Source organism: Hyperolius riggenbachi, chromosome 10 (genome assembly GCF_040937935.1).
Source record: "Hyperolius riggenbachi isolate aHypRig1 chromosome 10, aHypRig1.pri, whole genome shotgun sequence".
NCBI lineage: Eukaryota > Metazoa > Chordata > Amphibia > Anura > Hyperoliidae > Hyperolius > Hyperolius riggenbachi.
The window spans coordinates 24,845,136-24,858,846 of NC_090655.1; the positions used below are offsets into that span (position 1 = coordinate 24,845,136).

A 13,711-nucleotide genomic window follows, 5' to 3' on the forward strand; every position below is an offset into this window, starting at 1 on the left:
CCCCCCCCAGTATAGCTAGATGTGTCCCGTGTGTTTGCCACCCCCAGAATAGATTGACAGATGCACCCCCAGGAATAGTGCCCCTCTTTATAGCCAGATGTGTCCCCGGGATCAGGATTACCCCATTATGGCCAGATGTACCCCCATTATTAGCACTGCCCCATTATAGCCAAATGTGCCCCCAGTATTAAGGTATGCCCCCCTCCCCCATCAGGCAGCCCCCTCCGTGCAGAGATAGTTAAAAAAAAAATGCACAAGCAGGCAGCCACACTCACTTACCTCGGTCCTGCGACTATCCTGAAGCCTGATCCTCCGATTCCCCGCTCTGCAGTCAGCCGCATATTGCCGGTAACCCGGGTCCCGGCTTGATGACGTCATCAAGCCGGGACCCGGGTTTCCGGCAATATGCGGCTGACTGCAGAGCGGTGATCGGAGGTTCAGGCTTCAGGATAGTCGCAGGACCGAGGTAGGTGAGTGTGGCTGCTTGCTTGTGCATTTTTTAAACTATTTGTGCGCCGAGGGGGACAAGTGAAGGATCGCTGCAGTTCACTACTGCAGCGATCGTTCATGGGAGGGGGGTGGACTAATTGGCCAAAAGGGAACATGTTCCCTTCCACCAATTAGTATTGCAGCTGACAGTGCCGGAGGGTGCGCTCTAAAGGGCACCCGACCATGCACAGCAGGGCTGCAGCCAGGTCAGTATATCTACGTGGCTGTGGCTTGGAGGGCACCACAGCTGACGTAGATATACTGTAGTGGTGGGGAAAGTGGTTAATGCAATTTTACTACACCTCGGATGACTAACGTCTTGCATTTTTTAATTTTGGTATGGAGTATAAAGTAGATTGCTGTTTCTTTACGTGGTTATTTATTTTCAGCTGGTAATTTCTGGGGCAGGACAATGTCTGCGATCTCCTCCTCCACAGACCCATCCAGCTACGAGGGCTTTGGACCATTCATGCCAGGCTTCAAAATAATTCCATACAACGACCTCCCTGCTCTTGAGGTAAGCAGCCAATGGCCTGTTCTGCTTTGTTAGGCCTGGCTGGTGATGAGCGACACATTATCCTAACATGCAAATTGCCTTCTCCTGGGAGGAGGAAGTCACAACTAACAAATCTGTGAACTGTAAATACAGCTGCTTGTCCATTGGCTCCTCCACTAAAAGCTGCAAATTGCTAATCCCACCCCTGGGTGGGGCTAGGTGGCACATTGGCTATATATTGGGAAGGCATTTTGAACAAAAGGGTGAGTGTGGTGCACACAAGCTTTCCTGAGCCTCTGAACCAATTTATTTTCGAGCGGAGGACCTTTTTTGTTAGATAGTGTAGGAGGCGCTACAGCCACTGTCCTGTTGGTGTTGAGGATAAACCTGTCTAAGGGTGCATACTCATTCAATTCTGATTGGCCAATTTTACCTATTTCATTGTAGTACCAGGCCCAGATTTCTGCAAAGGTCAAGAAGGCCTGAGCTTTGGGCAACTGCAACCCAAGGGGGTAGAATAGAGGGGGTTGCTACGGAAGAAAATGGGGAAACGGAGAGAAAACTGATGCCCATGGTAGTTAATGAGTGGCTGCAGTACATGGGTGATACACATGTAGGGGGCTGCACATGGAATGGGAGGGACTGCAGTACAAGGGTGATGCACATGGAATGGGAGGGGACTGGAGTACAGGGATGATGCACATGGAAGAGGGGGCTGCACATGGAATGGGAGGGGGCTGCTGTACATGGATGATACACATGGGAGAGGACTGCACATGGAATGGGAGGAGCTGCAGTACATGGATGATGCACATGGAAGAGGGGGCTGCACATGGAATGGGAGGAGCTGCAGTACATGGATGATGCACATGGAATGGGAGGGGCTGCAGTACATGGATGATATACATGGGAAAGGGGACTGCACATGGAATGGGAGGGAGACTGCTGTACATGGATGATATACATGGGAGAGGGGACTGCATATGGAATGGGAGGGGCTGTAGTACATGGATGATATACATGGAAGAGAGTGCTGCACATGGAATGGGAGGGGCTGCAGTACATGGATGATATACATGGGAAAGGGGACTGCACATGGAATGGGAGGGAGACTGCTGTACATGGATGATATACATGGGAGAGGGGACTGCATATGGAATGGGAGGAGCTGCAGTACATGGATGATGCACATGGAATGGGAGGGGCTGCAGTACATGGATGATACACATGGGAGAGGGGGCTGCACATGGAATGGGAGGGAGACTGCTGTACATGGATGATATACATGGGAGAGGGGACTGCACATGGAATGGGAGGGGCTGTAGTACATGGATGATACGCATGGGAGAGGGGGCTGCACATGGAATGGGAGGGGCTGCAGTACATGGATGATACACATGGGAGAGGGGACTGCACATGGAATGGGAGGGAGACTGCTGTACATGGAAGGGGACTGCACATGGAATGGGAGGGAGACTGCTGTACATGGATGTTACACATGGAAGAGTGGGTGGCATATGGAATGGGAGGGGCTGCTGCACATGAATGCGGACCCACAACCTACTTGGCCCAGGGGCACAAAGAATAAATCCAGCCGTGTAGTACGAGAGCTTACATATACAATCTGTTCATAGTATTCAAAATCTGTTGGCCCACATACTAAACATAGGTTGTAAAGGTGGCCAATCAAGTGTGTGTGTGTGTGTGTGTGTGTGTGTGTGTGTGTGTGTGTGTGTGTGTGTGTGTGTGTGTGTCAGGCTTAACCACTTCACTCCACAGGCCGACTTGCCTTTCCTACCAACAATTTTCACCTTTCAGCGCCCCTCCCATTCATTCATTCAGCATAATCACTGCTTATCCCACCGATCTTGTTTTTTTGTGTTTTTACCACAAATTGAGCTTTTTTGTGGGAGTGTTTTTTTTTTTTTTTTTTCCGGTAATTTTTCTATGCATGCTAAAGGGGAAATGCACTACTTCTCAAATTACATCCCTCTATAGTAAAAATGTGTCTGTCGGGATGCTAAACTGTCCCCTGTGTGATGGTCCTGCCCTTCTCCCACCCATCTTGCACTGATGGGAGGCTAAGTGGCAAGTCAGTCTTCCGCAACACTCTGCATTGCATCTCAGGATCCTGTTCAGGAGGGCAGGCCGTTATTTCCATCGTAATTTCCCACCATAAGCGAGTGCATCGGCATACATGAGCAAGGTGGATGACAAAGTTGTTTTCCCCATGGGCAGTTGTACTGTGTGCACAGTGAGCAGTTACCAGGCAGCAGCGAGCAGTTGTTTGAGAGGCATTTCACTGCCTATCAACAGTCAGTGGAAAAGAGGCCTAAGTTACATATTCTCCTGCCCTGACCTATTTCTGTCCATGCTGCTCCTCGCCCTGACTCATTGCTGCTTCCTGCCCTGACTCATTCTGGCTTCTGGCTGTTTCTTGCACAAGTCAGCTGTGATAATTCTATGGAAGCTGCAGGGAAGTGTTGGATTGTTGCTGTTCTGATGGGAGGCCTCTACAGCTCTGCCCGTCAGGGTGTGTGGGAAGGTTAGTGGAAACCCAATGATCTGTAACTGACATGCCGGCTATTTCAGCACACAGGCAGCGCTATTTCTGTTGCTTCCTGATGTGGAAATGACCCCAGTGAACCTGCCGGTGTGACTAGGATCACTGGTGTGACTCACTGTGGCTGATGTCTGAAGTGTTTGCACACAGTGCCGAGTGTAATTGCACTTCTCATACACTGGCCCTGATACTGAGGCTGTACGCTCTGCACTGTGTACACACTGGCCCTGATACTGAGGCTATACGCTCTGCACTGTGTACACACTGGCCCTGATACTGAGGCTATACGCTCTGCACTGTGTACACACTGGCCCTGATACCGAGGCTGTACGCTCTGCACTGTGTACACACTGGCCCTGATACTGAGGCTATACGCTCTGCACTGTGTACACACTGGCCCTGATACTGAGGCTATGCGCTCTGCACGGTGTACACACACTGGCCCTGATACTGAGGCTATGCGCTCTGCACGGTGTACACACACTGGCCCTAATATTGAGGCTATGCGCTCTGCACTGTGTACACACACTGGCCCTGATACTGAGGCTATGCGCTCTGCACGGTGTACACACACTGGCCCTAATATTGAGGCTATGCGCTCTGCACTGTGTACACACTGGCCCTGATACCGAGGCTATGCGCTCTGCACTGTGTACACAGTGCAGAGCATACAGCCTCATTATCAGGGCCAGTGTGTGTACACAGTGCAGAGCATATAACCTCAGTATCAGGGCCAGTGTGTGTACACAGTGCAGAGCATACAGCCTCATTATCAGGGCCAGTGTGTGTACACAGTGCAGAGCATATAACCTCAGTATCAGGGCCAGTGTGTGTACACAGTGCAGAGCATACAGCCTCTGTATCAGGGCCAGTGTGTGTACACCGTGCAGAGCGCATAGCCTCAGTATCAGGGCCAGTGTGTGTACACCGTGCAGAGCGCATAGCCTCAGTATCAGGGCCAGTGTGTGTACACAGTGCAGAGCGTACAGCCTCAGTATCAGGGCCAGTGTGTGTACACAGTGCAGAGCATACAGCCTCATTATCAGGGCCAGTGTGTGTACACAGTGCAGAGCATATAACCTCAGTATCAGGGCCAGTGTGTGTACACAGTGCAGAGCATACAGCCTCTGTATCAGGGCCAGTGTGTACACAGTGCAGAGCGCATAGCTTTACACACACTGGCCCTGATACTGAAGCTATGCGCTCTGCACTGTGTACACACACTGGCCCTGATACTGAGGCTGTATGCGGTGTACACACACTGGCCCTGATACTGAGGCTATGCACTCTGCACTGTACACCCACTGGCTCTGATACTGAGGCTGTACACTCTGCATTGTGTACACACTGGCCCTGATACTGAAGCTATGCGCTCTGCACTGAGTATCAGGGCCAGTGCGTGTACAGTGCAGAGCGCATAGCTTCAGTATCAGGGCCAGTGTGTGTACACAATGCAGAGTGTACAGCCTCAGTATCAGGGCCAGTGTGTGTACACAGTGCAGAGTGTACAGCCTCGGTATCAGGGCCAGTGTGTACACAGTGCAGAGTGTACAGCCTCGGTATCAGGGCCAGTGTGTGTACACAGTGCAGAGTGTACAGCCTTGGTATCAGGGCCAGTGTGTACACAGTGCAGTGTACAGCCTCTGTACACACTGGCCCTGATGCTGAAGCTATGCGCTCTGCACTGTACACACTGGCCCTGATACCGAGTCTGTACACTCTGCACTGAGTATCAGGGCCAGTGCGTGTACAGTGCAGAGTGTACAGACTCGGTATCAGGGCCAGTGTGTGTACACAGTGCAGAGTGTACAGCTTCTGTACACACTGGCCCTGATACTGAGGCTGTACTCTGCACTGTGTACACACACTGGCCCTGATACTGGCCCTGATACTCAGTGCAGAGTGTACAGCCTCGGTATCAGGGCCAGTGTGTACACAGTGCAGAACGCATAGCTTCAGTATCAGGGCCAGTGTGTGTACAGAGGCTGTACACTCTGCACTGTGTACACACACTGGCCCTGATACCGAGGCTGTACGCTCTGCACTGTGTACACACACTGGCCCTGATACCGAGGCTGTACGCTCTGCACTGTGTACACACACTGGCCCTGATACCGAGGCTGTACGCTCTGCACTGTGTACACACTGGCCCTGATACTGAAGCTATGCGCTCTGCACTGTGTACACACTGGCCCTGATACCGCGGCTATGCTCTCTGCACTGTGTACACACACTGGCCCTGATACTGTACATACTGGGCCTGACACTGAGGCTGTACGTGTGTAATTCAAAAGTAATGCCTATCCAAACACTGGGCATGTTTCCACTACACCCAGATTGGATGTAGAAAAACCTGACTCCAATGAATGCCTATGGGAAAATCTGCATCAGAAAAATTGCGTTTAGTGGAAACTGGCCCATAGGAATTGGAGTCATGTTTTTCTGCATCCAATCTGTGTGTAGTGGGAACAGGCACTAATGCCGAATTCCAGAAATTTGCTTTAATTTTCTAGCTGTGACTTTGCATAACACTTGCATTAACAGGGAATTACTAGCATCCCATTGGCCACTGCTGCTAGCAAGCTGTCGGCACGCGTGGCAACAGGATAGTTGTTGCTTGTTCATATTCTAAGCGAGAGACATTCACTTTTTTTTTCCCCTTCTAGCGAGCCCTGCAGGACCCCAACGTGGCAGCATTCATGGTGGAACCTATTCAGGGTGAGGCGGGGGTTGTTGTTCCTGATGAGGGCTACATGACTGGAGTGAGGCAGCTGTGCTCAGCACATAATGTAAGTATTGCACCAGCAGTGGTCTGTCTGTTGTATTGCACCACTGTGGTCTGTCTGCTGCATGAGATGATTAGATCACCCCTCCTCTCTCTCCTGCAGGTTCTCTTCATTGCTGACGAGGTGCAGACTGGATTGGCCAGGACTGGGAAGATGCTGGCAGTAGACCATGAGAATGTGCGGCCAGATATGGTCATACTGGGAAAAGCTTTGTCTGGAGGAGTGTACCCTGTAAGTGTGTGTGGTGGGGGAGGGGAGAGACTTAAAGAGGAACTCCAGTGAAAATGTAATAAGTGCTTCATTTGTTACAATAATTATGTATAAATGATTTAGTCAGTGTTTGCCCATTGTAAAATCTTTCCTCTCCCTGATTTACATTCTGACATTTATTACATGGTGACATTTTTACTGCTGGCAGGTGATGTAGCTGCTGCATGCTTTTTTGGCAGTTGGAAACAGCTGTAAACAGCTATTTCCCACAATGCAGCAAGGTGCACAGACAGGAAACTGCCAAAAGTACATACTCAAGAGTTTCTTGTGAGAGGGGTTTCACCACAATATCAGCCATACAGCGCCCCCGGATGGTCTGTTTGTGAAAAGGAATAGATTTCGCATGTAAAAGGGGGTATCAGCTACTGATTGGGATAAAGTTCAATTCTTGGTCGGAGTTTCTCTTTAACATTAGGGGGAATGCGTTGGGGTGGCGAGGCGGTCGGATGCGGTGTCATAAGGCTGATACTGGATTGATTTCAGGATGAACTTGATTGGGAATTGGACTGCTGTGTATGGGCAGCTGAAAAATCTCTTATCAGATTTGATTAGATATTTTTCTCCCATGATTGCTAGATGTATGGCTATCTAAAGAATTAGATCAGTAGCACAGATAGGAGTCTCATATTCTTGCCAGTACAGGAAGCGTTAAACTTCACTTGTTATCTATGCAAAAAGCTTCTCTGAGCTCTCCGACTAATTTAGAGAGCAATGTTGCTTTCAGAAGTGCTTATCTCAACCTGTCCTTGTTTAAAGAGACTCTAATTGGGGGGGGGGGGGGGGGGGGGGGAGTTCTCTGGACTCTATTGAGGCTTCCCCCATCCTCTGTCACACAGTGGTTTCGCTGGGCCCCCAAAACACAGCAGACAAGGAAAGTGTTATGGTGCAGGCACAATAGTACCTACAACATTTTACCTTCCTCTGGTCCAGCGCAGGTGCAGTAGCGGCTCTCCGCTCGGTCAGGCAGGAAAAGCCGATCCCAGTCGGATCCACTGTACAGCGCAGTAGATTGGATCCGATCGCCTATTGCCGCCCAACCCCGAGTGGAGCCGGGGGAAGGTAAACATTTACATGGCCGCTGGTTGGGGACTGCTAGCGAGACCACCATGGACTGCAAATCCTCAAAAGGATGCAGAGGCTTCCCTCTCCTGAGGCAAGTACCCCAGGGGATGTTTTTAAAATCACAGGTCCTCTAAGGTTTTTCAGCCAGGAAGTTCAAAGGTTCATTAGCTCTGCTCTGTTTTATAGTTTAAAATAGTGTGGTTTGTAAACTGGAAATATGACAGCATGATGTAATGTTTTTTTTAAAAAAAAAGCTATATAACTGAAAATAAGACTTTTCTTTGCTATTAATGTTTTACTCATCTGTACTACACATACAATTATATTATATCATAAGTTTATTTTTGGTGTTTGAAGCAAAAAAAAGTGTCACTTTAAATTAAAATCTTTCCATTCTCTCCCCAGGTCTCTGCTGTACTGGCGGATGATGAAGTCATGCTCACAATTAAGCCAGGAGAGCATGGATCCACTTATGGAGGGAACCCGCTGGCGTGCCGTGTGGCAATGGCCTCTCTGGAGGTGAGTCCTGGCCTGGCGCTGACATAGATGTGAGATGGTCATCGCTTCTGAAGGTGCATACACACATCAGACTATAGTCTTTGGAAAATGAAAGATCACAGACCAATCTTACCACCCTTCATGTAGTATGAGAGCCATACTCTACACAGTCTATTCTATGGACATTCATCTGCAGATCAAGCAATCATCCGCAGATCTGAAAATCCATCCTGGTGGATCTGATCTGCAGATGACTGTCAGTTAAATCATGTGTGTATGATGATCTGCAGATCTCATAGACTATCATTGCAATTTGCAGGAATGGATTTTTGGCGGGAACAGATCTTTTGCAGATGCTGATCTTTTGTGTCTGTACAGCATCTGTGTGTGCAGCATCTTGCAAAGATTTTTATCGGATAGGGAGTTCAGCTCCATAGAAAAGACTGTGTAGAGTATGGCTCTCATACTACATGGAGGGTGGCAAGATTGGTCTGTGATCTTTCATTTTCCAAAGACTATAGTCTGATGTGTGTATGCACCTTGAGGATGGTGAATGTAACCTCTCTTGTTCTGTAGGTGATTGAGGAGGAGAAGCTGGCTGAGAACGCCCAGCTGATGGGGGAGCTGCTGAGGGCGGAGCTTATGAAGACCCCATCTGATATAGTGACAGACGTCAGAGGAAAGGGGCTGCTCAATGCAGTTGTCATCAAACAAACAAAAGGTAAGTACAATAACGAGCTGCTCTCCAACCCATAGGGGGGCAGTGTCCTTAACCCCTCCCTCTTTCTGTACTGACGCATGGGGATTGGCTGAGGTTCAGGAAACTTGACTGCAATTTCTTTTTTTTTTTTTTTTTTTTTTTTAAACTCCGCACACAGACCCAAATTCATGAGTAATCAGTTATATGGGGCATTAGCAATTTCAATTTCTTTTCTTGCCGTACCCCTGAACTGAAATGTGTGATCATCATAGTTTATTCGTCGTAAATCGATAAGAGCTAAATAAGCATCTCTGTAACTTTCTTCATCCTTAAACTCTTATTCCTCACAATTACATGACTGTTGCTGAGACAATTATCTATTTATCCTTCTCATACCATAATCATATACATGTGTCCCGTCAACATCCTGTATATACTCCTCTCATCTCTCCAACCTCTCTTTTGAAGGGTATCTGTACCTTACAGACTCATCCAACAAACATATGCGTCCCAAACGTGCCACTCTCAGTCACCCCGTCATCCACTCCTTCCCAAGGGCACATCATCCCACTCCAATACCAACCAGCACCACTCCCCTCCAGCCCCAACAACGTTCACCCGCAACTCCTGGTTCTTAGCTCAGTCCCTCCCCACGGTAAATCTAGTCGAGATTAGCTGTAAGACTTCTCCATATTTCTTCTACTTTATTCGTAGTTCCCAGCTCCTTGATCTTACACAGTTCATCCATCCTAACAAACCATTCTCCTATATCTAGCCTAGACGGATTTTTCCAGTTATTAGCGATAATACTTTTGGCAACTATCGTGCCATATTCTTTGATCAGCGAGCATCCAAGGCTTTCTTTTTTAGCTGTATAGCTAAGGATTGCTTCCTTCGGTGTAAGTTCAAATTTTTCTTTTAGCAATCTCTCGGCCAAGAGGGTGATGTCATCCCAAAATTTTCTAACTATCGGGCACTGCCACCACATATGTAAAGTACCTCCGTCCCCCTGTCCACATCTCCAGCACATCACCTTGCGGTTCGCAAACTTACCAACACGGGATGGTGTCATATACCATCTACCAATTGTTTTAAATTGAATCAATTGTAACCTTGGATCTTGGATTTTAAAAGTATTTACCCATATTTGTGGCCATAACCCTTCCAGACTGGACCCCAGGTCAGTTTCCCATTTCCTGCAATATGCAGGAAAGTCCTGGTCATGTTCTACTGCGCAGATATCTGCATATAAACTCGAGATAGGTTTATTCATTTTTTTTCCCAGATAAAAATGTCTCTCAAAATTATTTAGCTCCCTCTTCTGAACCACCTTCGAGGCAAACTTATAGAAGAAACTATGTATCTGGGAGAAACCCCAAGTACTAATCTGGTCACTACACTCGAGGATCGATCTAATTCCCAGCGTGGGGTTTCCCCCAATATTAACAACACGTGTTTCGCGGCTTATATTATGTTTACCAAACCAAGCTGGATCAAGACCTGGGGGGAAGTCTGGATTATCTCGTAGGGTTATCAAAGGGGAAAACCCTGTTTTTTTTTTTGCCATTTTTCAATTATCCAGAGCAATGATTTCAGGGTTGGTTTAATCAGCGGATGGGACGATAAATTATATACTTTATTAATGATTTTAATGATCCAAGTAAAGACAAGATCAAAATCTGAATCTTCCTCCTCCAGCCGTGGCCATATCTTATTTTCTGCAGCAGTGGTGGCCCTCTATTTTCCATTCCAGAATTCTTGTCAAATGTACACTTTTATGATAGTTATATAAATTTGGAGCGGCAAGTCCGCCCTGATCTTTCCTTTTCATGACTAGTTTATAATTTATTCTGTGTTTAGCATTGTTCCAGATAAAATTCTGGAATATCTTGTGCCAGTTCTGGAACCATATATTAGGGATGGCTATTGGTAGGCTCTGCAACAAAAAAATAAGTTTAGGGAGGATCAACATTTTAATAATGTTAATCCTACCAATTAGGTTGAAACACGGACGGTCCCAGGATCTCAGCTTTTTTTTACATTGACTGCAATTTCTTTCCACTGAGCAGGAATTTCTGACCTCGCCATGACTGACTGTACTGAGTTCTGTATGCCTCATTTTTCTTTTGAAAAACTTTGAAACATGCATGTTACAGTGAACCCCAGGTGGAAATAAACTGAGATAAACAATTGTATTTGTATGTATATCTCTCCCCACCCACAAGCTATCTTCCAGGCGGATCAACTCTCCCCAGTGGCAGCTGATCACACTGTACATGCCAATCCCCTGCCCACTGTACGTCATGTATGCTCAGTCATCCCTCTGGTCCCCCACGCATAGAAAAACAGCGCTTTGTAGGCTACACAGCTGACGTGTGCCCCAGTCCTAATAATCAATGGGTAACAGCAATCACAGGTGTGTATGCACCTTTACACCAGTACAATTTGAAGCAGTGAGGCACTATTTCTGTACCTGGCCAAGGAATAAAGGTGCAGTTTGAATTAGTGAGGCACTTTGCTGCCTTAAAGAGAAACCGTAACCAAGAATTGAGCTTCACACACACACACACACACACACACACACACACACACACACACACACACACACACACACACACACACACACACACACACACACACACACACACACACACACACACACACACACACACACACACACACACACACACACACACACACACACACACACACACACACACACACACACACACACACACACACACGGAAAAACGGTTTACAGCTGTTCAACTGCCAAAAAAGCAAGCTGCATCTCCTTCCACTGACATCACCTGCCAGCAGTAAAATGTTACCATGTGATAAATGTCAGAAGGTAAATCAGGGAGAGAAAAGCTTTTACAATGGACAACACTGACTAAATTATTTATACATAAAAAAAATGCTTTATTTTTACAACTTATTTTCACTGGAGTTCCTCTAAGTTGTATGCCATGTGTTTCTTTGCAGTGTGCCTATCTCCCGGGAGCATCTAGTGCCAGTCTATACCCTGTTATAGCACACCTAAAGTGATGGGGATATGGAGGCTGCCATATTGATTTAATTAAAAAAATTCCTGGCCATACTTATCTTTAATGCATCCATGTCTGAATCGCCACTAAACACCAATCCAGTCATACTTAAAGGAATCGGGCAAATTACATGAAGGCAGATTTACTTATCTGGGGCTTTCTCCAGCCCCTTGATGCTTGCATGTCCCTTGCAGCATCTCCGCTCTCAGCTGCAGGCCCAGGGTCCCCACACGGTGTCTCGCTAGGCGTCCTCTACTGCACCTGTGTGAGCACCGCTGTCAATCAAGGTCACGTTGTCCGTGGCATACTGCACAGTACTGCGCTTGCACAGTATGCCACGTACAACGTGGGCTTGAATGACAGCGACGCTTCACGCAGGTGCAGTAAGAACGACCTCCAGGTCGTCCTCTGCACCGTGCGGGGACCCCGGACCAGTGGTTGACAACAGAGCTGTCAGCGTGGGACAGGCGGCTGCTAGAGGCTGGAAAAAGCCCCAGGTAAGTAAATTGGCTTTCATGTCGTTTGCCTGATCACTCCTTCTTTTAAGTCAAACGGCTCATCTGCATGTTTGCCTTGAATAGCCGTATTGGAGGCAGAGAATCAGCAGGACAGCCAGGCAATGTGCATTGTTTAAAAAGGAAATATGGCAGCCTGCCATATTCATTTCCTTGCGAACAATGCCTGTTGCCTGGCAACCCTGTTGATCTTCTTCTGGCATAAGTACTCTAAGTCAAAACCCAGGAACAAGCATATGGCTAATCCAGTAAAACATGAGTGAGTACCTGATCTGCTGCATGCTTGTTCAGAGTCTACGGCTTAAAGTTTCAGAAATGCAGGATCAGGACTGCCAGGCAACTGGTATTGCTTAAAAGGAAATATTGCAGCTTCCATATCTCGCTTCAGTTGTCCTTCAAGTCAAGCCTTACCCCAATGCCCATCGCACGCACATTGATAACACAGTACCTAAACACTTTGCCTTTTTTTGGCTTTTCAGACTGTGACGCTTGGAAAGTCTGTCTTCGGCTTCGCGATAACGGACTTCTGGCCAAACCCACTCATGGTGACATCATCAGGCTGGCTCCACCCCTGACTATCAAGGAAGAAGAGATCCAGGAGTGCATTGAAATCATCCACAAGACGCTCCTGTCCTTCTAAGCTGTCTTTAGGAGGACTCTATAGCTTCCCTTTGCTTTGTTTTAGATCACCAACATGAATACTCTGTTTTAGAGTGCTGTTAGAATTGGTCCAATGGACACGCCGGTTGCGGTCTGCTGGTCCTTCGAGGGCCGGTGATCCGGCAGTCATGCCTGTACTGTGGCCGGTAGAGACTGATGAGATTATTGGTGCAGATTACCAGGAGTTGTAGTGTGACGAGGACTTGGTGCTCTCATTATAGGAAATTATCATCATTTTCACTTATGTTTAGTGTTTCCTCTCTGGTACAATGTGCTGTATGTAATGTTTATATATAAGTAGCATTTATTTAATAATATTTCTAGGTAAAGGTCTTGCATTCTGTAAAATATAAATAAATATGGCTTGTTTATCAGTATCTTGTGACTTTTCCTGTGACTTTTCCTGTGCTTGCTTATCAGCATCTTGTGACTCTTCCTGTGCTGAAACTAAACTGCCTTTCCTAAAGCTAGGACGGTTTCACACGGGCTGTTGAACTGCATGTGCAACACAAGCAGCAGTGAGCAGTTACCAGGTAGCAGCAGCCAGTTAGTTTGAGAGGCTTTTCGGTCTATCAACTGCTCGTATGAAAGTGCCCTTTTCCATGAACGGTTATAGGCAGTGAAA

General features: G+C 47.4%; 1 protein-coding gene across 1 annotated transcript in view; it reads left to right on the plus strand.

Annotated features, from left to right (window-relative positions):
- OAT (ornithine aminotransferase) overlaps nt 1-13,463 on the plus strand; it is a 35,858-nt gene extending 22,395 nt beyond the window's left edge. The window contains exons 5-10 of the mRNA XM_068258297.1: nt 879-1,006; nt 6,215-6,337; nt 6,437-6,565; nt 8,072-8,185; nt 8,741-8,885; nt 12,906-13,463. Of these exons, the coding sequence (XP_068114398.1) occupies nt 879-1,006; nt 6,215-6,337; nt 6,437-6,565; nt 8,072-8,185; nt 8,741-8,885; nt 12,906-13,066 (800 nt within the window). The 3' untranslated portion in view covers nt 13,067-13,463. The remainder of the gene's footprint in view (nt 1-878; nt 1,007-6,214; nt 6,338-6,436; nt 6,566-8,071; nt 8,186-8,740; nt 8,886-12,905) is intronic.
- The last annotated feature ends 248 nt before the right edge of the window (nt 13,464-13,711 follow it).